The sequence below is a fragment of the Colossoma macropomum genome, unplaced genomic scaffold (genome assembly GCF_904425465.1).
Source record: "Colossoma macropomum unplaced genomic scaffold, Colossoma_macropomum, whole genome shotgun sequence".
In the NCBI taxonomy this organism is placed as follows: domain Eukaryota; kingdom Metazoa; phylum Chordata; class Actinopteri; order Characiformes; family Serrasalmidae; genus Colossoma; species Colossoma macropomum.
This window is the reverse complement of record NW_023494805.1, coordinates 26463280-26488263: the sequence shown is the minus strand read 5'-3', so window position 1 is coordinate 26488263 and position 24984 is coordinate 26463280. Positions and strand designations below refer to the sequence as shown.

The 24984-nt window shown below is 39.0% G+C and overlaps 1 protein-coding gene and 1 pseudogene across 1 annotated transcript in view; both read right to left on the bottom strand.

Moving 5' to 3' along the window:
* Nucleotides 1-12888, bottom strand: part of ntn5 (netrin 5) — a 22799-nt gene extending 9911 nt beyond the window's left edge. The window contains exons 1-2 of the mRNA XM_036595976.1: nucleotides 12697-12888; nucleotides 1098-2518 (exon numbers count right to left, since the gene is read on the bottom strand). Of these exons, the coding sequence (XP_036451869.1) occupies nucleotides 1098-2505 (1408 nt within the window). The 5' untranslated portion in view covers nucleotides 2506-2518; nucleotides 12697-12888. The remainder of the gene's footprint in view (nucleotides 1-1097; nucleotides 2519-12696) is intronic.
* Nucleotides 12863-24984, bottom strand: LOC118825389 (annotated as a pseudogene).

The following is a 24984-nucleotide window of genomic DNA, read 5'->3' as shown; positions in this document are numbered from 1 at the left end:
AAGACATAAAGCCATTTACACCAAGTGTGTCGGAAGCATCTGACCACGTGACCAAGCTGCGCCCTGAAACCCTAAAAGTTACTGCTTCTTCCTACCAATCCAGGTCCTTCCCTCTGTGACCTGGGTACTGATTTTAAGATGCTATCTTGGCAGCTGTCCTAATACCGAGGGAGGCAAGAGAAGCTTCACCAAACATCTGCCGAAGCAACTTCAAATGGAGGATATAGGTGTGTATGCCCCCCAAGAAGTATTTTACAGTATTACAGTGGTCTCACTACAAGAACACCTAGGGAGGACAGACAACATTGGGTAGGTCTACTGTGCTTTTCATTCTGTGTTTTATTTGTATCTGTATAATCTCAGTTGTTGTGTATTTTGTACTTGATGTAAAACAATATAAAGAATATGGAAGAGAAGGCAATGCACAAATGTAAACAGGCTGGCCACATGTAGCAACTGATAGCCTGCTGGCAGTATTAGGGGTGTGCTTTTAAGCAAATGTTGTGATAGCCTTATTTAATCAATTAATTGACATAAACTTTGTTGACATTGAAAGGGTTATTTCCCTAAGTACTGCTCATTCTTTTCATTCCTTCTGCTTCTGTCCTCCCTTTGACTCCTTCACGTTCTTCTGGAGTAGGAGAAGAGTAGTAGCAATCCATCAGGAGGACACGGCAGTTTCTTTCTGCATTTATTGTCAGATAAAAAATTCTAGCAAGTCCTTGCTTATACATGTACGAGCTGTTACAAATGTTTAAAGAGCATGGACTGCTACCTCAATTTGTAAATAGGAGAGGAGATGAAGAGAGGAGCTGTGAAAGCTGCATTCGTTTCTGCAGTTGATTGGACGGTCCTTAGTCATTGTCAGGGATGCGTTTGCGTTTACAAATGTTATAAGATCATTTGTATCCCTGATCACCTCTAAAGGTGGTTTGAGTGATCAGATTATAGGGTCCTATGCATCTCAAAGACGCATTGGACTCTGCCCACTCCTGCACTTAGGGCTTTCCACTTATTATCACATCTCCCAAGATACATGTTAATGCCAGGTGTAAAGGGGGCCATATACACACATACACAACACAGTCATAACTCACGGACGCACGGGTGTGCCTGGGAGGGTGTGGCCCGTTGCCATGGGCGATCATAATAGAATGGCTCACAGACATCACAGTCAGGTCCTGCTGTGTGATGCTCGCACTGGCATACTGCCTGACCCTGGGTGTCACGGCGACAACGGGAGGCATGGCCATTACACTTGCATCGGCTGCCAACCTGAATGTCAGAGAGGGCAAGAGGGAGTCTAGGTGGAGCTGAGAGGGAGGATGGGGAGAGCTGGTGGGTGGCCTTGTTCTTGAATCTGGAACGAGACCTTTCACTTCCAGCATTGTTCCTTCTCCTCCTCAGCTCCCTCCCTTTAGAGCCCCGCCCCCGCCCTTCCACTGTCCAATCACACCCACCATCCTGGCATGGCTTCCAATGAGGTACGTCCTTCTTGCGACCTCGTCCTCTGCCTCTACTCTCTTGAGTCTCTGTCTGCTTGCGGGTCACATTGTGTCCACTTTCTTGTAAGGAACTCTTATTGCGATTTCTCCTTAATGATTTTTCTGTTTTTCCTTCTTTCCTGCGTTGCTTTGTTTCTGTGCTCTTGGTCCTAGTGTCTTTCTTTTCTACTCTCAAAACATTTTCCTCTCTTTCTTTCTCAGCTTGAGTTACAACTTTACTTTTAGATCCCAGACTCCATATCAGCGACACATCCACCTCATCTGGCTTCTTTTCTTGCTGAACTGTTTTACTTTGTGACTGATGGAACACTATCCTGATATCAGTGGCAGTTACCCAGTCCTGGAGCCCAGGACTGTATTCAAAATCTGCTGAAGAGGGGCGTCCGTCTAGGGTCGAAAAGGCCAAAACGACCCCTCCACGGTGTTTCTGCAGGGGCCTTGGATCTGAACATAGAGACTCCATCTCCTGGTGCCTGGTTAGAGCAACAGACTGAGCAGGAAGGCCAAATTTCCCCATGCAGTCACTTGAGTAGAATTGTAGGGGGCGCCAGCTGCGACCATAGTCCATTGACTTCAGGATAGAGATGGAGAATGGCTCAGCAGGCTCGGCCTGCTGGCAGAACTGCAAGCTGACATAAGTAACCTCAAAGCGTCTGCCAAGGGGCACAGTAAAGGTCCATTCTCCATGAGCTGAATCTTCAGAAGCTGTCCAGCAGGTCAGGTTGTGGGGATTATGGAGGTCTGTCAGTGAGGTGATGTTCCTTTCTGTACCTTGCAGCAGATCCTCAGCTCGAACAGGAACTCCATAGGCAGCGTTGATGAAATCAGACAAGCAGTGGCGTGGACGGCCATCCAGGTGGTAGCAGGGGTCATGGGGAGATGTCCAGCGAAGTGAGGATTGAGAAAGTGAGGGAGAGAGAAGGGAATAAGGGCAAAAACAGAGCAGAAATGGAAAGAGGAGAGAGAGGGATGGGAAGGGAAGGGAGTAATATTGGAACATGATGTCATCAGGCCTGCAAAACAGGAAAAAAGAAGAAAGAAGAGATTCAATTTAGTCAAAAAAAGAGGTCACATCATAACAGGAAACGATACCGATGGATTTATCTGAAACACGACTGCAGCCAAGAAAGCAAGAGCATTACGATATCCATTTTCAAAGACTACACCACCTGCACCCCAATTGAAAACATCCCCACTTATGCCACGCGCTCCAAGGGATGGAAGTCAACCATTTTATAGCAATAATCCCAACCAATCAGAGACCAATCTGTCAGTGGGGGCTCCCTCCGTCTGTTCTATGTCACAACGTCCAGCCTAATGCAGCCTTTTAAAACATATTCAACTTGACATCTTAGGATGCAGATCCCATGAAGAAAGAACGAGGGCAAACGAGTGTGTGAACATGGAAGCAGATTCTGTGAAGGATGACAGAAAGCATGAGAAACAGCTGGCCCACTATCCCAACCCCGACATCATTCATCAAATTTATAGTCATTCTTCCATTCCTAATCCAAACCTGTGCAATGCATGTGGAGAAGAATCAGGGAACAGGATAAAAAGGAGCAAGAGTGAAAAGAGAGAACTTATACATATACAGTGGTGTGAAAAAGTGTTTGCCCCTTTCCTGATTTCTTATTCTTTTGTCACACTAAAATGTTTCAGATCCCCAAACAAATTTAAATATTAGACAAAGATAGCACAAGTAAACACAAAATACAGTTTATAAATGAAGATCTTTATTATTAAGGGAAAAAGAAATCCAAACCTACAGGGCCCTGTGTGAAAAAGTGATTGCCCCTAAACCTAATAACTGGTTGGGTCACCCTTAGCAGCAACAACTGCAATCAAGCGTTTGCGATAACTGGCAATGAGTCTTTTACAGCGCTGTGGAGGAATTTTGGCCCACTCTTCTTTGCAGAATTGTTGTAATTCAGCCACATTGGAGGGTTTCCGAGCATGAAGCGCCTTTTTAAGGTCACGCCACAGCATCTCAATCGGATTCAGGTCAGGACTTTGACTAGACCACTCCAAAGTCTTAATTTTGTTTTTCTTAAGCCATTCAATTTTGTTTTTCTTAAGCCATTCATATATATATATAAGGCAGTGGCTAATATGCATGGTGGCTATCTTTCTTTATTCTACGTGAGCCTTTTTAAAAATCCCCTAAATGGATTTGCCAGGGAAATAAAGGCAATATTTGTTTAATATACAATAGTGTCTTGGTGTGAAGTGAACTTCTACCTATACCTTTTTTTCTATAAAGAACCATATACAACCATCATGGAGAATCAGCCACGCATCAACTTGTGGCTGAGTTTAGTATCTTAATACCACAAATAATTATGCCTATGATGAGTTAACCTGCAGTATAATTTGCAACCTCTTGTTAACAGATGTTGTGGCTATTACCACACCATATTAAAATGTTTTGCAATGTCTTTTCCTGGTCTGTTAACCCTTGCCCAGCATTATTTTGCTATGTATTCGATTCACATAATTATTTATAAGTAATTACATCATTACATGATTACTTAAAGAATTACATTTATATTCAGTATAAATTCTGTATTGGTAGGTTTGAGTGTGCACTTCTAACTTTTTCAGTTCTTTTTTTGATGTAAAAAAAGACAAAAACCTGGCAAAATGTAAAAGAACTATTCATCAAATTCAAATAAGAACCTGTCTCCTGTACAACTCAACGCAAATGTGGTATTGATAAAATGTTTGTAATCTGTATTTCTCTATGCTACAAGTAAGAAGTCATTCAAGAAGAGGCGTTTCAAGGTGTATACACATCTGGGAACCTAGGAGGTTTAAAAAGAAGGAGAAGGAGAGATGGTATGAAGGATGAAGAGAGCATGGAAGATAGACAGCTGGCCTCAGCAAGCAAGACGAAGAGGGCAGAGATTAGATGAGAAAACTCAGTGGCAGATTTACTGATTGAATGTGAGAAATGCATCCTGACCTGGAAGCCTCATCGTGGCACATCCTAAAGGAGAACAGAGTGCAACTGTCCCTCAGCCAAATGTGAATAACTCTCCTGCTTCCCTCTGAGACCCCAGCTTTTTATTTATTTATATGTCAAGAACTTGACACCCAGGAAGGTTGCAAAATCTCGCCTGCAGATATGACGAACAATGAACCCACTTTTACATTAACGGGGTGATATACTGCTTTGTCAGCTCACAGCTTTAAGAGTCCGTGAGACAAGCAGCCATGCCAGAGCAGACCTCACACCCTACAGGCCCAACATGTGAAATCCAGTTACAGTTTTTAGTCATTAGCTCTGCAATTCTTCTCATTGTTCAGGAGTTATTTGTCCAAAACACATATCCAGACAAGAGACTCATTGCAGCAAGTCTGTTCCTTGGATTTGTGCTTCCTCTGAAGATTCATCCTGTTTGTAATCAGCAACTTCACTCTCTCTCTCTCCCTGTATCACCTGCCCCTATCGTTCTAGGACTATTCCTAAGTGCTGATGATTGATGATGTCCTAACAAGCGTTTGACATTGACAGCAGAGTCAGCAGGGCTGCATAAACCAGCCCGGTTGGAGAGAGGGGCGCTGGGAGGGTAGTCACCATGCTCAATTAGCTCACTGCCTGAAATCTGAGCAACCCTGGGGGCAAAGGAGCAACACTGAGGGGGGGAAGGAAAAAAAACCTAAAGCCGTTTCTTGCATTCTCTCACTCTATCTTATTTCTGTATAACCTCTCATTTCACACTCTGTAAAAAATGAAACACTTTCTAAAAATTGTCATCAATACTGGTCCTTGAACTGTCATTGCAAATGTCCCACAGCACCCTTTAAGTGTCAAGCAGCCCGCCCCTCATTCCAGTCATGTTGTGACTTGCCCCAGGGGGAAACATGAGTGAATACGATCCAACACTCATCCGCATTAATTGATCGGCTGATTAATTGGCTCTTGGGTTTCGACATGGAGTCTTCGAGTCAGGAGGAGTGAGACGCTGAGTTAGGTTAGAGAGGAGGTGGCCACAAGGAACAGCTCTAATACTTGGACAGTGGGGGCTGTATTGTATAACAGCTCTTGCACTTCGTTCATTTACATTGTGTGTTAATCAAGTACATCTCAATACATGCAGCCTATTTAACTCACATGGACTTATGATCTTCCAGAAGTTTTGGACATTACCCCTCCCCAAACGTAGGCCTGGTCAGTACGTCTCGCCTGATCTTCATTCCAGCAGGGCAGATACGGTTTCCACAATTTATCCTGCGCTTTCCATAAATTCACACTCGACGCTTGGCAGAAGAAGTTAGAAGTAGAACTTGATCCACTTCAGCTCAGTCTGACTTTGAAGATGATAGGGCTTCTTCTTTAGCCCACAGGCCACGATAAGTTAGCAGGAAGCCAAAGAGGAATTGGCACAATTATTTTGTGTATGTTTAGGCATGTAGACCATGGAACAAGGCAAAGCTTATGTCATATACAGCACTGTTCAAAAGTCAGAGACCACCCTTCCATTTATTTAATTTCCAGTCAAAACAACCTTTAGGTACAGGCTATTTATCTTATAGTGTGAGAGAAAAAGTGCAAAACCTATTCAACTGAATATAATTTCACACTTTCAGTATTTAGTGTGCCCACCATTTCCTTCCACTCTTTTCTGAGACATTTGCTTTCAGTTTTTTCAAAGAAATCTGCAGGGATGTTTTTCTACACCTCCAAAGCTTGGTCTGAGAAGTTGGTTGCATTTTTTCTGTTTTTTACGATCCAAGTACTTTCAATTACAAATTTAGAGTCATCAGTTCAATAAAATATTTCAATTTCAGTTTTCTAATTCAATTTTTCCTTTTTTTTTCTCAGTTGTCTTCTCACAGAGGAAGGATAAACAGTCCTTATACTACACAAATACTACACAATACTGCACTTATACTACACAAATCTATGTGAATCATACATTACCTGAACTTAATTGAATTGTGGAAAAGACTAAATTGTTTTCTTTCAAAAAAGGCAATTTTATTAATCCAACATAGTGTACTAAAATTAATCTGTTATTGTATATGCAGCTCAGTGTATTAAAGTTCATTAAACTTCATATACCAGGGTTGAGTTAACGTTAGTAATAGAAAATGTGCAATTTAACTATTTAAGAATGAGTTTAAGTGGTTAATCAAAATATGGAATGCAATCATACACTGAAGAGAAGATGGCCCAGGAGGAAAGACTGTAAGAGGAAGGAAGAGATTGTAAGTAAAACGAGGAAATACACTCCTATACACATAGATGGAACCAGAAGCCAATAAAATCTGTGTCAATCTCTCCAGCTGCTGCACTCTCAGAAATAAAGGTACTAAACAATCACTGGGGCAGTACCCCTCTTGTCACGGGGGTGGTACCCTCAAGGGTACATCTCATTACCTTTAGTTAGGGAACATAATTATACCATAATCCATTGAAATTATATTTTTTACTAAGTTGTGTTGACTCCACACACTCTGTCTTGTCTCCAGGCTTTATATTTTATTGCTCTGTTTTAAGACCTTGGGTTATGAAAGCGACAAATCTGTACTTCTCACCTGGGAAAAACTCATTTAAGGTTCATAATTGGACCTTAAAACCACTGTTGTACTTTTGAGGGAACATTTACATTGTTTGTATCTTGATGAACAAATAATTTACGTGCACAGAACCTTTATTTCTAACAGTATAAAGGAAACTGAAAATAAATTTCAGTACATTGATTCAGTTCAAAAATCTATTTTAAATCCATGAAATCAGTTCCTCTGACTCAAAACAGTTGCGTCATCTTGGATACTTCCTGTTTAAAGCACAACAGACTTAATTTATTTGAATATGTGCCTGGTGGAAATCCCAGGAGACTTGGAGAAACACAAAGAGGAAGTGTCAGTAGGATGCACAAAAGTAACGAGTGGACAAATTAAATACTGATGGATTTAAAATTAGACTCAGTGTTGGAAGCTTTTGAGTAATTTTCTGTTAAATATATTTCCTGCTTTTTTCTGTCACTGAAAAGTGAATAACTTGTGCTTAATTGTCATTTTGATTGCAGTTTAAATAAACAAAACAGTGGTCTTAATACTCATAAACACAATCGTAATATTTCAATTCACCTTGAATAACTGTTTATAATTGTGGGTAAGGAATATTGTGGGCATGTTCATAAACGTGGTTAGATTTATGTTTAAAATCTATAAAGAGTAAAACTCCTCCTCTCCAGCCTTACAGGTGCTTCCATAGCCACCACCCCCCCAGCCAACTTCAGTCAAACTATGAAACTTTACAAACTACTTGTTCACCAAATGTTATCTCTTCTTTCAGTTTGTGTTTATTCATAAAATATAAATGATCAGGTACATTCAGCATGCTTTACCAGGAACTTACAAACCTGACAGTTTAAATACATAACAAACTGCCCCTCAGCCACGTTTATTCGTACAGAGGCCGTATGTCTTCATTTGAGGTCGTCTCTCCTGTCTAATCTATCTCAAATGGATTTTGCACACGTTTGGCTGAAATTGTGGACTTATCCTCGAGAGATGTGGATATATCTGTCAGCCTCCGCAGGACTGCAGGTTCTAAACAGGATCTCTCTCTCTCTCTCTCTCTCTCTCTCTCTCTCTCTCTCTCTCTCTCTCTCTCTCTCTCTCTCACGCTCAGGCAGGCGCAGGAGAGCTGGAGGAAAATGACTACAAAGATCTGGCTACTCAAAACTGCACTAATTCATTGTAATTACACCCAACTGCGAAAACAATTTCCTTTGCTCACTGCTCGTAATGAATCAACGTTTAATGTTTACTTTACAAAATGAAAACACGTGGCCGTTTACAGGAGTATCTGGATTCACATTAGTCATGAAAGCCAGCCAAAACACACATCGGAAATATTCCTGATAAATTAAAACAAGATAGCGACGGAAAGCTTAAATCTCCCTCAATGCTAAGCTAAATCATCCTCACACACGCACACGAGGCGCTCTGGCCTCCGTATTACTGAAGCATAAGGTTGCACCTAAACCCTGAGCCTAATCCTGACTTGAACCTTGCTCTTAGGAAACAAAACGAAATAGCTCTGTAATTTGTTTTTTACTCTGAGATTAATAGTGATGTCTGTGTGGGTTCAGGTGCAAAAAACAGTTCTGCTTCTTTTTTACATTGCTATTTTATAACTCTCTTCACTTTATGACTTGTATATGTAAATGACCTCTGTTTTGATTGGCTGTCCGTTCAAAACGCACTCAGAGCTGAGACACACCATGTTGGTTTTCGTGACATGACAAAAATGAACTCAGTTTTCAACGACATGCGACTTTTAATAAAAATGATCACTGACCACCTCCAGTGTCCCCGCTGTTTCTGAAACCAACAAAGACGCCTTGGCGACACACACACCAGCAGTTGACACATTTCAGTTTTTAATTGCCCTTATTTCATTGTCCTTTAATGGTCCGGAGCTCAGTGATAGAAATAGCGCATGCGCAGCGCCAAACAGCGGGAAGCAGAAGGTGCGTTAGGTGAGTTCATTTCACTTTAGAGGAGCAGTGACGTTAGCGCCTCAGGCTTGTCTCCTCTCTGTCACAGTCAGACCCCTCTGCTGAACTGGCCCTGCTCTGCCACAGACCCCCAGCACGCATCACAGCTTATAAACAGCGATGCTGAGCCGATTGTAATTAGGCCCACCGTTCAGAGACCTCCATGTGCGTCAACCCATGTGAAGGATTCAGGTCTGAAGTGATGTGCTGTTTTTAACAGGCGCTGTCCAGACAGGAGACCCATAAATCTACAACCTGCAAATAGACACTTATATTTTTGAACGTCCTAATTGAGACAGCGCCTTAAGCTCCATATGCTCCGATATACAGCATATATATATATATATATATGTATGTATATATATATATATATATATATATATATATATATATATATATTTTTTTTTTTAGTTTATTTGTGATCAATTGTTTCTTTTAGTTCAATTACATTCCAGCTATTGTTTCGTTTTTCTGTTCTGAACTGATCTGTTAGTTCAACACTTGAACTGTTTCACTCTAAAGATTTAGCTTTTTAGACTAAAATAATAAGAAAAGTAAGAACAACCCCTGATAATCTTCGGACAGACTTCAATTTCTATGCTGATAGTTGCTGAATGTACTAAAAGGTTCCACTGCAGGTCTATAGTTACTCGTACTGAAAGGAGAAATCCACCGATTTTTCTGAATTTCTGCAAAACTCTGGTTAAAATGTAATCTCAGTTATTCAGAGTGATTTGGTGTGAAATGCTCTGTTCTAGAGAAACTTAATGAATCAGGATTGTTCACAGTGGTGGTGATAGGAACCAGACGTCTGGGGAGTTTAATGCCTCTAAAAGCTCCCTCAGGGAGAATTATCACATGGTTACAAAAGCACTTATTTTTGCTTTAAAAATGTTTTGGCCTAAAAAGAATATATTATAGTCCATTTATTGTGGAAGGGTGGGCCTACATGCAGTGAGTAAGGCAAAATAGACCCCAGAGAAAACTTACTGTGATCAACTTTACATATAAAAACTCAGATCACTGGTGGTTTTGGATAGTCACACTCTTGAAAAGGATAGTTCTTTAAGAGTTCTTTAGTAATTGAATGGTTCTATTTAGAAACATAAGTTCTACATGGAGCCATTTTATGCTAAAATGGTTCTTTGCAAGGTGAAATTGTTCTTCAGATATGGTTCTAGCACCAAAATTAGTTCTTCTGTTGTTATAAGCTTGACATCATCAAAATAGAAAAAAACATATATTACACGTTCTCCATCAATCTAAAGAACCATTTCACCACGCAAAGAACCATTTAGGCATGCAAATGGTTCTTTGAGTGTTCGTGGTTCCATATAGAACCATTCACTTTATTCTTGTAGACCCATGTTTGTTTAGGGTGTACCTTCAGGCTACGTCTTAAGCCCTTATTTCACTGAGGTATCAGTGCTTTTTCCTGGGTTTGTGTTTAGGTTGTTAGTCTCTGCCTCTAGTTAAAACGCACTAATGGCTACAAGTGACAAACTGTAACACAGAGGCCCTCAGAGTCACACACTGCTCATGAGTTTAACACAGCGGACAGCAGAGGCCTGATCGAGGATTCATGTTCGAAGGAGAAACCATATGTAGAAGAGAGAGAGAGAGAGAGAGAGAGAGAGAGAGAGAGAGAGAGAGACACTCTCCCACGCTAGTTTCCTCGCCCTGGCAGTGAAATTTCTCTGGGAGGTTTCGCTTCATTGTCAATGCTGAGAAACAGATGCACATGAACTCGCCTCCTTCAGATATGCCAAGCACAATATTCCCCTCAGAAATTAGCTTTAGCTGTCAGAAAGTGGAGTCAGAGGAACATGTGTTAGCTCCGAGCTAAAACCTCAATAACACACGGTTATGTGTGGATTCATCTTTCAAACGGCATCATTAAAGCATGCATTAAACTCGCAACTGGCACTCTCCAAATAAAACGACACAATCAAAAACTTCTGTCCAAAGCATGAAAAATGCCTCACAGGCGCTCTCGTTCATTTCGAATGTGTCTCTATTCGTTGATACAGAGCTGGGATGTGAATTAAGCGGAGCCCTGCTGCACCGTTCTAATGATCATTTAATGAAAAAGTCTGTTTTATGGATCTATAATCACAACCAGTCGTATTTATCAGCTGCTCTGACATGTGTCCCCGTGTTAGAGGCCACAGAAAGCGCTCCGAGGACGGAGAGCGGAAATTACAGTTTTCTAAGAGAATAAGGGCTCTGCAGCTGGCCCACCAACCTGCAGCCAGAGCCCCCCAAAATAATACTGCTTTTACTTTAAACACCACAGAGAAGTGTTTAATAATCACCTCTGTACAGCTGTTTCCGTCGCGTGTCTAAATCAGACAACATTAATTATTATCTTTTATATTTTAACATTATTATTTTTTAGGTATCATTATTAGGTCAGTTATTTACAGACACTAATTTTAAATAGCTGATATTTTTTTACACGTGAATAACCGAATTTAATAACTGTAATGGATTCAAAATTAATAACCCACTTTGAGTTTTTTAACAGCCGGACTTTCATAATGAGGCCACTAAATTAAACTGAGCGCGCGAATGTCTTTCTGAAAGTCGTTTAAATAGGCCTCGCGCTGATTTTCAGATGGAGTGTTTCTATCATGTTTGGTAAGCATGGCTTTTCTAAGATCTCTCAGACGAACGGACTTTAGATGACCGCGCTGTCGAGCACATACAGCCAGTATTCCGCTCAATTTAACACTGATTACGGCCCGAGTCTTTGGCCTGATTTGCTGTTTGCGCGCTCAGAAATGTTCTCTTTACAAAACAATCAGAAGAACTAATAACAGAAATCAAATGTTCTTATCCAGTAAAACAGTTTTTTATTTTTAATTTTCGGACTTTTGATTTTATAATATTAATACTTTTGTAATGTTTTTAAGATTAGTTTCTTTAAGTTTTCAGGGCTGAAAACGTCTATGGCCAAACGACAAACTGCATATTATTATTATTATTGTTATTATTATTATTATTATTATTATTATTATAATAATAATAATAATAAATAATAATAATAATGTTTCTTTTAAACTAAAATTTTGCTGAGAGAGAAATATGTATTTTGACAAATTCACAAGACTTTAGCAGTTCACCTGTTTAGACCTGTTCAGCAGGATTACAAATCTACAATGGACAGCACTGGATTTCAGTTTTTATGGGCTATAAGATAAAATATATACACATACATTTATCTTTTTATCTTACGGCCTATAAAAAAATACAAAACATGCATATTACAACAGTATTTTGATGCTTGTGTCGTTTCTTGAATGAATAGCTTTATGGGTGTAAATCCACGCTGCATTATTAGTCATTTCAGTTCTAAAATACTACTTATGTTTTTAATAAACAGAAGCAGAGCTGAATTCTAAATTACTAAATTACTGCAGGCCCACTTCACTCGCTTATTAACCCCCCCAGTACAGCTTTTCATAGAAGTGCTCTTAAACCACCAGCATGCACACACACACACACGCGCGCGCACACACTGAGAGCGACCTCGACCACCGATCAGTTTATCAAAGTTTGTCGAAAGTAAACCTGCCTATAACATGTAATACAACTCTACAGTACAGCACACATACTGAAGAGCCGTCACGCTAAGGACAGAGTCGGGTAAACAGCTCGCGCAGAGCTCCTACCATGTGCGGGTCAGTGCGCGCGCAGCTCCGCCTGCGATCAAACGATCCTCATCAATAACAGAGACTGGCACACAGACACTGGCACACAGACACTGGCACTCAGACTGGCACAGCTCTGTGGAGAAGCCACTGAGGTCTACAGCATGGGCTCCGGGTCGGCATGACGTCACTCAGTCTCCCACACCCCCACACACGCTCCCTCTGTAACGGCCAGAGCAGAGAGTGGAGGACCTCCCAGCGCCTCCGACTGCAGGCAAGAGAACAGCACCGTCACGAGCGCCTTGAGCCATGCTGTTAATGCATGCGCTCAAAAAGAAAAGAAAAGACATAAACAAAAGAAAAGAAAAGAAAAGAAAAGAAAAGAAAAGGGGCGTCAACACGGAGAATTCGACATTAATTGCAGAAGCGTCTGATGTTGAGATAGCGAGATCACTGTACACTCTTAAAGCTAAAGGCTCCTCTCTGGTTCTTGGCTAGAGAAACTGTTAATTTGTAAACGTCGTTTACATTAACATCTTCAGCTGTACACGCTACACTCTTTCTGGGGTGACCCCTCAGATCTCTGGGGTGGTACCCTCAAGGACACGTCTTCAGTACCTCTAGTTAGGGAACATAATAATACCGTATTCTGCTGCAGGGATATATTTTTAAGTTGCACTGACACCACACATCCCGTATGGACTCAGGCGTTTTTATTTTATTTCTGTGTTGTAAACATTAGGTTATGAAAGGATACATATATGCTCCCTTTCCACTGGGAAAGTATATGTAGTGTACACCTCTAAAACTCATTTAAGGTACACAGTTGATAAGGCCATTGTTACACCGTTAAGGGTGCATTTACATAGTTTGTACTATGGTGGACCTGTACAGTAGCATCTTTTTTTCTGAGAGTACAAATGTACTTCAGTATTTGATCTGTACTTAACTCCCATTGCATTTCCTCAAAATACTCATAGATTGTTTGTGTGCTGTACATTTATTGATCTATATCTTTGTTTGCTCTTCTGTATGATTTGTCCCCTCTATATTTTATTTTATTGTGTTTTATTTATGTTGATTGAGAGAAAGTCCTTACACATTGGGTACCTGGCAAAGAAAGATTCTCATTCAGAGTAAGGATTGTTCTTTATAGAACTTTACAAATTGTATGGTTTTTTAGGGAACCCAAAGTGGTTCTTTTATAGCATTGCTATTAAGAACCCTTTTTGCTTCCACTTTGCACCTCTTTAGCTTATTTAACAGAATTGAAATAGTGTGTGTGGCATAATTAAATTAAGTTCATACAACAAGTAATGTGTTGTGTGTAAAAATGCTGATTTGGTTCTTGCTTGTTTGGGTTTATCTCTCCTTTTTACCACAATAAACAATCATGTTGATGTTCTCGTTTGCTGAGAAGTGTTGAAGGAGTGTTTGCTTTTTAGCCAAAGCGGTTTAGAGACTGAAGTATGTCGTTTAAGGGCACAAAGCCAAGAATGGAAAGCAGTAGCCCTGCAGTCATCAATTTAGTGTCAGTCGAACGCACAAGTGAAAGAACACTTGACCAAACAGTGAGTTCTGGAGATGAAGTGAAGCTTGTACAGATGGTAATACTACAGAGAGAGGGAGAGACAGAGAAAGAGAGAGAGAGAGAGAGAGAGAGAGAGAGAGAGAGAGAGAGAGAGAGAGAGAGACAGAGAGAGAGAGAGAGAGAGAGAGAGAGAGAGACAGAGAGAGAGAGAGAGAGAGAAAAGGGAAACAAGAACAAGTGAATGGTAAGGAGAGACAAAGCAACTTTCCCAGAGCGGTCCCATAAAGCTGATTGATGACTTCCCTTGAGGACTGTTTCCCAGGTGTGTGTGTGTGTGTATGTGTGTGTGTGTGCAAGATTATGCACTGCAGCACTACAGCTCAGTCTTTGATGGACTTGGACAGGAGACAAGCATAATAACTTTAATTGAGAGGTGAACTGGCAAAGAGACTGTGCATCGTGTTAAGTTGGAGCTCAGCTTGAGCTAGGATTGGTACTGAAGCACAACTAACAGCAGACGAAAGTCCAAACACTAAATGGAAATACAAGAGTTACTGTAAGGAAGCCATTTAAGAGACTATTTGTACTCCAATGGCTGCTTGCATAAAACATCTTAAGTATTTATTTTATGTTAAATGCTTAAGGGATCAATTTAAAGCTGTAAGTTTACATTTAAATTTTGCAACTGTAAAACACTGAAGTGCTGAACCTCAAACATTGACTCTAAAACTTAAATTACAATTATAGATTTTTTTTTCACTTTCCACTCAAACACTTCCCTGAAGAGACTTCACTCAGCTCACTTAAGATTTACATTTATTTAGATGTACACTTTTCCAGAGTGACTTACAACTGAATCATGTTACAGATTTACAGCCTCAGAAAAAAAGCACTGAACTGTTGCTGGTGTGGTACCCCTCAGATCACTGTGGTGGTACCCAAAAGCAAGGTTTATCACACTGTGGTGGTCCCTGGACCAATACAAAGGAGGAGCGAACGGTCTGTGGTGGGTTGTCAATGGCACTTTGTGAACAAAGTCTATTAAAAATATTTTTGACTTAATAATAAGAATGAAATTTAAAATGTTTTTAAATGGTAAACAATGTTAATACAAGCTCTACAACACAGCTTCAACTATTTTTGCTCCTTGCTTCTAGAATCAACATACATACAATTGTCCACTCCAATTGTCCTCTGCAAGAGAGCAAAAAACATGATTTACAGAAACACTCAAATTAATTTGCCATCATTGCACCTGATTTCTGATATAAAACAAGTTTATGTTGGTCTCATCTGTTGATCTTTGAAGTTCAGTGACACATGTCATGTACTGTATGGTAAGCACCCAAACATTGCTTTGTTGAAAAGTTGAGTTTTGTTGTCCTGTGGACCTTCATGCTTTCTAGTTATATAAGTGGGCCTTAAGGTGGAAAAGGCTTAGAACCCTAAGGGGCACATCTTCAGTACTTTTAGTTAGGGAACATAAGTGTACCATATACCATTGCAATTGTATTTTTTACACTGTTTGTACTTTGTTGAACAAAAATGTACCTGTACGGTACCCTTTGTTCAGAGAGTATAGGCAAATGTAGTGTTAGGAGTCTTGCCCAAGGACTCTTAATTGAACTGAATTTAATTGGATTATAGAAAGTATTACCACACAATTTAAATGCCTCTCTTTCAAAATAAGGCACTTTTGCTTCTCCAACATTATTTACTTTTATTGGCTAAACTTAATTCGCCCTCACATTTTTAATTCAACTCATTAAAGGCTGATTTTCTGATATTGATTTAACTTATGCTGGCCCTGCTAATTTCACTAGAGTTGGTTTAAAAGCGGTCATTGAGTTTAGACTCACACTCAACAATAGAAAAAGCTTGACAATTAACTTAAAAATAGAATAAAAACAAACACCTGAGGAAAGATAGCAAAAGAGGAAAGACAGCACAGAGATGTAAGAGTAAAACAAGAGGAAAGACATGCCTGATATAAAAATAAATGGAGCCAAGAGCCAATAAAATCACATAATACAAGAAATTGTCAAAAAAATCCCCTAATCCAAAACTGTTGAGTAATGTGAGATATTTCTCATTTTAAATACAACAGAATTAATTTATTTAGGTCTGCATTGATGCAAGGCAGAAATCTGTAAGAGACTGAAAAACATAATTAATCCCCTTTGTCTGACTTGATTGACTTTGGATGATTCAACGTTTGGGATAATTATGTTCTTTCAACACTAATTCAATAGGGACATTTTAAATATGAGTCAATTTAATTTATTTCAACGTGATTTGTTTACCTTACATGCACAAGAGCCAGTTCTGTTTTTTTGAGTGTAGTATTACCGACTATGCTACACCCGCCACCAGAATGAAAATCAAGACAAGACCTAAGGCCAAAAAAATGTTTTATCATTTAAAAGTTCACTTCTGACATTCATTATTCAAAACAACCCCAAAACAACAGCTTTGAGGTTCGTAAATGGTTCTTAGCTTGGATGTATTGCCCTAGGAAAAAAACTTTACATTATGGTTCAAAAGATTCTTCATATTCACACATTTGCAAAACCTTTTCTTTTTTTTTTTGCCAAACTGTCAATTGAAGTGTTCTTTGGTGAACCAAAGTGGCTCTTCTATATCTCCGAAGAACCATTTTTGCCACCTTTATTTTTAAGAGCACAGGGCTCCCTCACCTCTCTGTTTACTGTGGTATTCAGTTGGTCCACTCCTGAATTTATTATTTTAACTTTTATTTATTCATGATTTAATCACAGATATAAATTCTAACTAAAGCATCCCCCCTTCTCTCCTCTGCCTTATTTGGGATGTCCACTCTTGAACCCCCAATTTGTTTTAAGTGCTGCTGCTCCAAATAAGATGAAGCCATGTTTATTTTGGAATGAGCGATTCAGTGAGAGCCTTATTTTCCTTTAAGACAAATGAAAATCGGAATCTGCAGAGCACAGCTGCTGATTGGAGTGCCAGTGAAATACAAGGCACGTCAGTATTAATTACATAGATACGTTCTCACAACATTTGAGAGCAGCGATTGAAAGTATGCAACACGCGAAGGGAAATTCCACAGCACTGATACCAAAACAAACCCATGCCTAGACAAAGAAAACATTATCGATGGGTAATTACTGAGGTATTTAATCCAGAGTCCAATTAAAAGTGGTGTTATCTCAGCAACCGTACAAACACATATGATGTCAAAGTGGGCAGAGATAATACAAGAAAGGAGAAAATGAAAACTGTTGAAGGGAGTTTAATTTAAGGATTCACACCTGTCATCTAGTGTTTATTTATTCTCTCAGAACATATTAAAGGAGTCATCATTTCACAACGTATTTCATACCAAAGCCAAAGCTTGCTCAGAAAGATACTGTTTATACTGTCAGTCAAAGAAATAATATTAATCATACATTTTTTGTTAATACCTTTTTATTGATTTTTCATAGTAAGCATAAAATTTAAAAATTCTCTGCATGCCAATAACACAAAAAGTTAACAATACATTTATATTAAGTGGAGCTCCATGATAAAACAACTACAGACACAGATAAATCAACTGTCAAACAACTATATCATTAGATTTCATGATGAATGGACCAACAGAAATGGCCCAAAATGACTTAGAAAAAAATTTTGGTTCCATTGACTTATGTTAACAGTAAAGTATGTTTTTTCCTTCTTCTGTAAAGTTTCCATTTTGGAGATACAAGGTTTTGTTCTGACAGCAGCGATATGCATGTCGAAATTAATAATTTTTAAGAAGAGATTTAACAGACTTCAAGTTGTCTAATGCTGAAGAGAAAGCTCTGTATCTCATAAAAATAACATTTCAGACACGTAGTCAGGAGCATTCTCATCTAGTGTCCATAAGCAAGAAGTAGTACCTTGTAAGCAATCCAGTGAGACACAGGTAACCAGTGCAAAGTGGTTATTGTGGTGATATATATGGTGGCACACAGAAGTAGATGTAAGCAGCTGCACAGGTGTATGCAGAATTATTTAAGTTTTTATCAAAGTTATGTTTAAGAAAACTGCTACATATCCAGGAATTAATGTACTGACCCTTGTGGAACAACACAGATGACAGTAGTTGGGGCTGACTGCATCCCATTAACTCTCACAAACTGCTGTCGATTATTCTTCATAAGACTGAAACTAAGACCGTGCAGGGCCAGTAAAACCCACAAGACTATGCAGGCACTCAGGCAAAGCCGGGTGGTGCACTGTATCAAATGCTGCCATGAAGTCCAAAAGAATAAGAATGCTTAAACAATCAGAGTAAGCATTAAGAAGGATATCACTGATGACCCTGACAAGCGCCAATTCCGTAATGTGATTCTTCCTAAAAACAGACTGAAAAGGGCCTAAAGCTTATAAGATGTAATACGATCTTGTAGTTGCACTTCTCTTCACAGAAGTGCTGTACTCGTGCCTGAATTCTAAAAATCACAGACAAAGCTGAGTGGTGGGAGACGTTTATGTGTGTAAATTCATTGGAGAGAGTCACAACCAAATGCAGGCGAAGATGTGCATTTCACAGGTTATTTAGTGTCAGAATCCTTTTGCCTGAAGCGCTGTGCAAACATTCTGAAGCCTTCCACTTAGTGCAGTAATGTGGCATGACAGGTAACATGGCAACATTAGACTTTAGCACTGAAGTTAAGTCCTTTTATTAAAAGGGGAGGATAAGACTGCGGGGGACAGCCAATCCAGTATTTTGTTAAAGGTCCATGTCAAAAAAGGGAAATAAAATCCAGTTTAATTTCTGATGAACTTCTTAACCCATGCACTGTAAAGTTGCTTACCCAGCTCTAACACCCTGGGATCAAGTCATTTAGAGGCCTTAATCATATGATCCAGGTGTGTTAGAAGGAAAAAAAACACTAAAATGTGCAGTGCTAGTTGGACCTAGCTTAGCATTTACAAAAGCTAAATTGCCTTTAACATCATAATACCACATTCAATACCACATAGTACCAGAGAATGAGCTGTAAGTGAATGGAACTTTCATGTTAAGGTGTACATGTAGAGTCAAAGGTAACCCAAATTCATATTCCAGAAACAGAGGACACTGTATGCATAACTGGTATATCACTGGCCCCCGTGTTTCAAAAAGAAATCTCTCTTCTCTGATTCAAATGAACTCACTGGAGAGGCTGAGGATGTAAAAACTTGAACCATTTGAACAATGCTGAAAGGAAGAAGAAATTAAAAGAAGCGCAAATAAAAAACATTATATAAGGTACTTTGACTTGCAGGAATACTCACTGTTCTATAAAAAGATCCTCCCTAGCAAAACACAATGTAATCTTACAGGTAAAGAGAACTTCACAACAAATGCTATACATTTTTACAGACCCTTCCATTCATACATCAAATTTAGCCGTGGATTTATATATTGAGCCAATATGATTTCACTATTAATGCTTTTTAGACTAGGACTAGGCTTACTTTGTGTCTGGAAAACTAACTCCTAGATCTGGAACACTCACCAGAGATCACTTAACACTTCATCTAACCTGCATTTGGACAACAAAATGCCCAAGAGTGGCTCCTTGTCTCCAGTCTGAAAGAAAGAACTCTGCAGTTGCAATAAGACCATTTTTTAGACATTTGTCATGTAGGTGAAGATGGGGGAGACATGAGTTTAGCAGAATGCACACAGTTAGGGGCAAAATGTCTGAACAGCGGCCAATTTTGTTACAGAACAAAAAATTTAAATCCTGTAAATGGACAACTTGTCCAAATGTTGGGGTAAGATGACATCCTGTGCAGGAACATAAAGCCCCAGGTGGAACTGCATCAGTTGTTATTTGACTTTACAGAGGAATATAAACAAAGTAATAATTTAATTTAAATTTAAAATTTAATTTAAAAGCGAATTCAAAGGCTGATTTTCAACAGAGTCAAAAGTGCAAATGATTAGTGCACATGACAAGAACAAATAAGACATGGATTGAACTATGTCTAGCTGCAAAACTCATCTCCAGCAAGATGTTGACAATTTTTTTTGCAAATATGCGTCAGTGCTAAAGAGCTAAAGACTGCTATAACTATCACAGAACATTAGCTCATTAAAAGTACATTGAGTCAGTGAAAATGTAACTAATATTTGGTGAAATATGGTAAAACTAATATTTAGGGGGAAATATGGTCATGGTGGCTTCTTTCCCTTTTGCTGAGGGGGCTTCCTTCCCTGAGGGACTAACTTCATATTTTCACTTTAAAACATTTAAAACAAAAAACTTTTCCCCTCTCAAAAATCAAATTAATCTCAACACTGCTACCATAATTATATTTACAAAATAATAATAATACCACCACATAAATGAAAGTAAAAATAACTGATGTGCAACACTGTGTCATAAGTATTTTACCTCTTTGCTCATCACTTTGCCTCTTGGTTACTTTCTGGCCATCTTGTTTACCAGGCTGGCTGGACATGACTGGCTCAATCAAATCCTGAGCAGAGTTTCCGCAGCTACAGGACAGACACACCTGGTCAATCCCATCTGCAGATCTCCACCTAGCAAATGATGGGTAAAATGTTTTGATTTACAAAATTAAACACAAAATACAAAAAGTTAGCAACTGACAACAGGAGAAACTGAAGACTGTTAACATTAAAAGAACTGTATTAACTTGACTGTCAAAGTGAAGATGGACAATTTTTACTTTGTACAGTGAATGAACTTTGTATACTTACTGTAAAAAACAGTTCATCAGTTCAGCCTTTAAAAAAAAAAAACCCACACCACATAATGTGCAATTAAACTAGGTGTGCTCAAATATCTCCTATATCAGTACTTTGATTAAAAGTGAACATTCATTCAAAGTATTTATTTAGGTTGAATAAAGTTATTGTTCTTGATGTAACCCCATGATTTTTTTTCTGTGTGGTTCTCAGTCCCAGTCAACCTTATTTACAGATGTTTGTTCTACATTATTTCAACATGCCTAAATCTTTAATTTCACTCCCTCCTCTCTCTCTCTCTCTCTCTCTCTCTCTCTCTCTCTCTCTCTCTCTCTCTCTCTCTCTCTCTCTCTCTCTCTCTCTCTCTCTCTCTACAAGGCCGTACCATTCTTTACTGTTACTTTTTCCAAACAAACTTTAAGTGCCAATCATGTAATGTAGAAATTGATGGAGTTACCAAAAAGTGTGAGTACTTCAGTGTTACCTTCATGTTATGAAAGTCAACTGGAATGGTGCCTCCCCTGAGTGAGAAAGGTGAGTGGTCTGAATGAAAAAACACTTCATATCCTCGATGTCCAAAGAGAAACGCATCTTCATTTTTTATTTTTCCATATAATTTGAGCACAGCAACTGTAACTTACACTGACTGAAAACTTCATAATGAATGGACCAATAGAAATGCTCCAAAATTGCTTGGAATAAAATCTCTTTACAGTAACTTACACTGACAGTAAAGAATACTCTTGCCTTCTCCTGTAACTTTTCCATTTTGGAGATAACTTTTTTTGAACTGCGATGATATGCAAGTGGGCTTTCAACCAAAAATATAAAGTTACCCAAAAAAAAAGTTATAACACACACTGTAAATCTACTATAACTGCAACAAAATGACCATTTACATTTCATTGAGCCATGCACTCTCGTGCATGGCTCAATAAAATCGTGCAATATAATAACGTTAAAGTTATTATATTACCATAAAGCATTGGGCCATTAAAACAGTTTCTTATTGACAAATTGTGAAATTAAAACATCATTGTGTTAAAATAAGGGCCACTGATGCAAGATGCTGCTCTTATGAAGCATACGTTAACGCATCCTATAGAAAACAAACCTAAATATTAGAATTTCTATTTAAGCTTCTATTTATTTGCTGAGTTTAAAATATTGAAAAACATAAAATATAAAATGTGGCATAACTCTATACATTTTATGGTTAACCCCCCTCCACCCCCAATATGTTAAATTCAGCACATAAACAGTAACTGTGCAGAAGTATGTTTTCTACAGCAGATGTGTACTTACTTTCACTTAGAAAATTAACAAAATGCACAAATGTTCACAAACGACTGTATTTGACCGCTAAAGGGGCCCGCTTGTGGAGAATCAGCCTGCTAAACGTGAGTGAGCAAGAGAGTGAGTGATAAGCCAGTTCCATGAGGTACTTTGTCTGCTTCTAGAAAACACAGCTGTTGAAAAAAGACAGAAAGACCTGTACAGAATAAGATTTAAAGGTAGCTCAAACACACTAAAAAATTAACACACACTATGTTGTTAAAAAATCCGTTTTAAAAGCATGATAGAATCTGAAAGGATATTACCTTTCATCAATGTAAGAGCAAGCCCGCTTCTCAGGATGCCTCTGTGCAGTGGGCACAACATCCAGATAACATGTGATGAAGATCTGCAAGAAGAGTCACAATATGTCACTCCAGCTCACAGGAAGAAGCTTCAAGCAAAGCAAGGAAATCAACAAGTACCTGGGGTAATAAACAAACAAACAAACAAATAAAAAAATGACTGCTAACCAAATTACTGTCAGTATTCTGAAATTTGAAAGCATCCAACTGGAAGTGCAGTTGGTCGTCTTGAAATGGGGCAGGAAGTAGGAGGAAGAGCCTGTTAGCAGACTGTCAATCATACACCTGCAAAAATGGTAAAACATCAGCTGTTATCCTGCATGATTCAGCAGACAGATTTGGCAGAATCTCTCAGCTTCCTTACACCATGTTCTCTTCACTGATGTAATAAGTCATTCCTCTGCAGTAATGGCACCATTGTGTGTGTGTGTGTGTATATATATATATATATATATATATATATATATATATATATATATATATATGTCACAGGGGACCACTGATTTTTAACAAAAACGGTAAAAAATCCTAATTATATTGTGAAAAATGTACAGACATGTATGCGCAATTCAAAATGAATACTCTTAGATGAAATGTATAACTATAAAAACATCATGGCTTTAGATCATCTGTGGGATGTTTTCTTATCACAAAAAATTTATTTATTGGACAGGATGGGGTTAATAAACTGGCCCTAACGTCAACATAAACAACTAGTCTCCAATAATAGTTCCATCTATTTTGAGCTGGATGGGGAAAAAAAATTGTTAAATATTTTGCTCTTACCCATGGTTCTCTACGAAAACATACCTGGGCGCAGTGGTAACATCAGGACTCTGTGTAGCAGCATCGGTGTCCACATACACACGGTGGCAGCTGACTGGCCGCGTCCACTGAGGCTTCTACATTTATAACATCACCCAGGTAGTACACGCGTCAACTCACTGCTCCAATCACCTGCACAAGTATAAAGCAGAAAACTAATACAAGCGTCCTGTCTGACCAGCGTACATATGTACATAAGTGGGGTGCAGCAAGCTTAAGCTCTGAGGTGCTGCAACACTACTGCCCTCTAGTGCCCCAAAGTACACATGCACATCACTGCACAGTAGCACGTTAAACCAACATTACAACATTAAACCAAAGTAGACAGTTTGCAAGACATCATGCAGCTAATGTTAATGGTAATGCATTGTTCTCTTCTGGTCAATCCTCTCAGCATACCTACTGACACTGGCATGACATAGAGCACCAGTCAAAAACTCTGGCACATCTGCTAATCTAGAGTTTTCTCTATTGTCAATATTTCCACTATTATTATGCAGTGTGTGTGTTAAACAAAGCTCATATTTATCTTCTTTTAAGTACCCTCCTTTTTGCTACAGACTTGGATTTATTTACAGTGGTGGTGATGGGAACCAGGGGTCAGCATGACGAGCCTAATACAGCCATTTTATTTACGAGTCAAAATAAGTGAATGCACAGTCTCTTTAGTTTTTGTATGTAACATTGAAAGCAATAAAATAATGGCAAATCCAAAAAAATCTTCTTTGGGAACTATTTTGCCTTACAGTGCCCTGTAACTCTTAAGAGCAAAACATTTCCTCAAAACAATAAAACAATCATAAATATGTGTCTCAGACATCAGGCATCTTATTTGTGATCATTTTGTGTAGAAACGTAAAAAAAATATTCAGTGATGTAGCTTTTAGGGGCATTAAATATTTCAGTCATACTTCAGATTTCTGGTTCCTATCAGAACATTGTGAACAAATCTGACTCTAGAACCTTAACTGCTGAAAACTGCTTGTTGGGGCATTCAATTGTCTGAAATTAATGAATACATGCACATCCACCTCATTAATATTTGTCTTAGGAAACAGTTTTAAGTATTTAAGCACAAGCCTTTAGATCTGTACGTCTCTTAGATTATGAAAAATACAGACTCAGTCATGCATCCACTACTGTACTACACTGTAAATCACATACATTTCACCTGCACCATAAACTTTGTAAAAAAGCAAACAATAAAGGCCAACTCGCCCACAACTTGGTGTCACACTTGTCAAATGGCACCTTGATCTTATACTCAGCTTGTCCAGCCACACTGGCTCTGCAGGAGTCTCCAACAGACCCTGCAGATAACACTGCCAGCTCATCGGCCCGTACAGGAACACCTGTACCAAACAAATCGCCTTTAACACAGACCTCCATGGATGCTTCTCCACATGTCACTGCTACAGAGTACAAGTGGAGTCTGCCAGTGAGGAAAGGTTGTACAGCGCTGATCTGTTCATGAGCCGCAAGCTCATGCAGAGATTTGAAAAGGAGCAAAGAAGCATATGTTTAACACTCAACCTCTAGAAACCTGAAGAACAACACAACCCAAAAAAAATTAGAACAAAAAGAGTCACCAAACGCTCCAT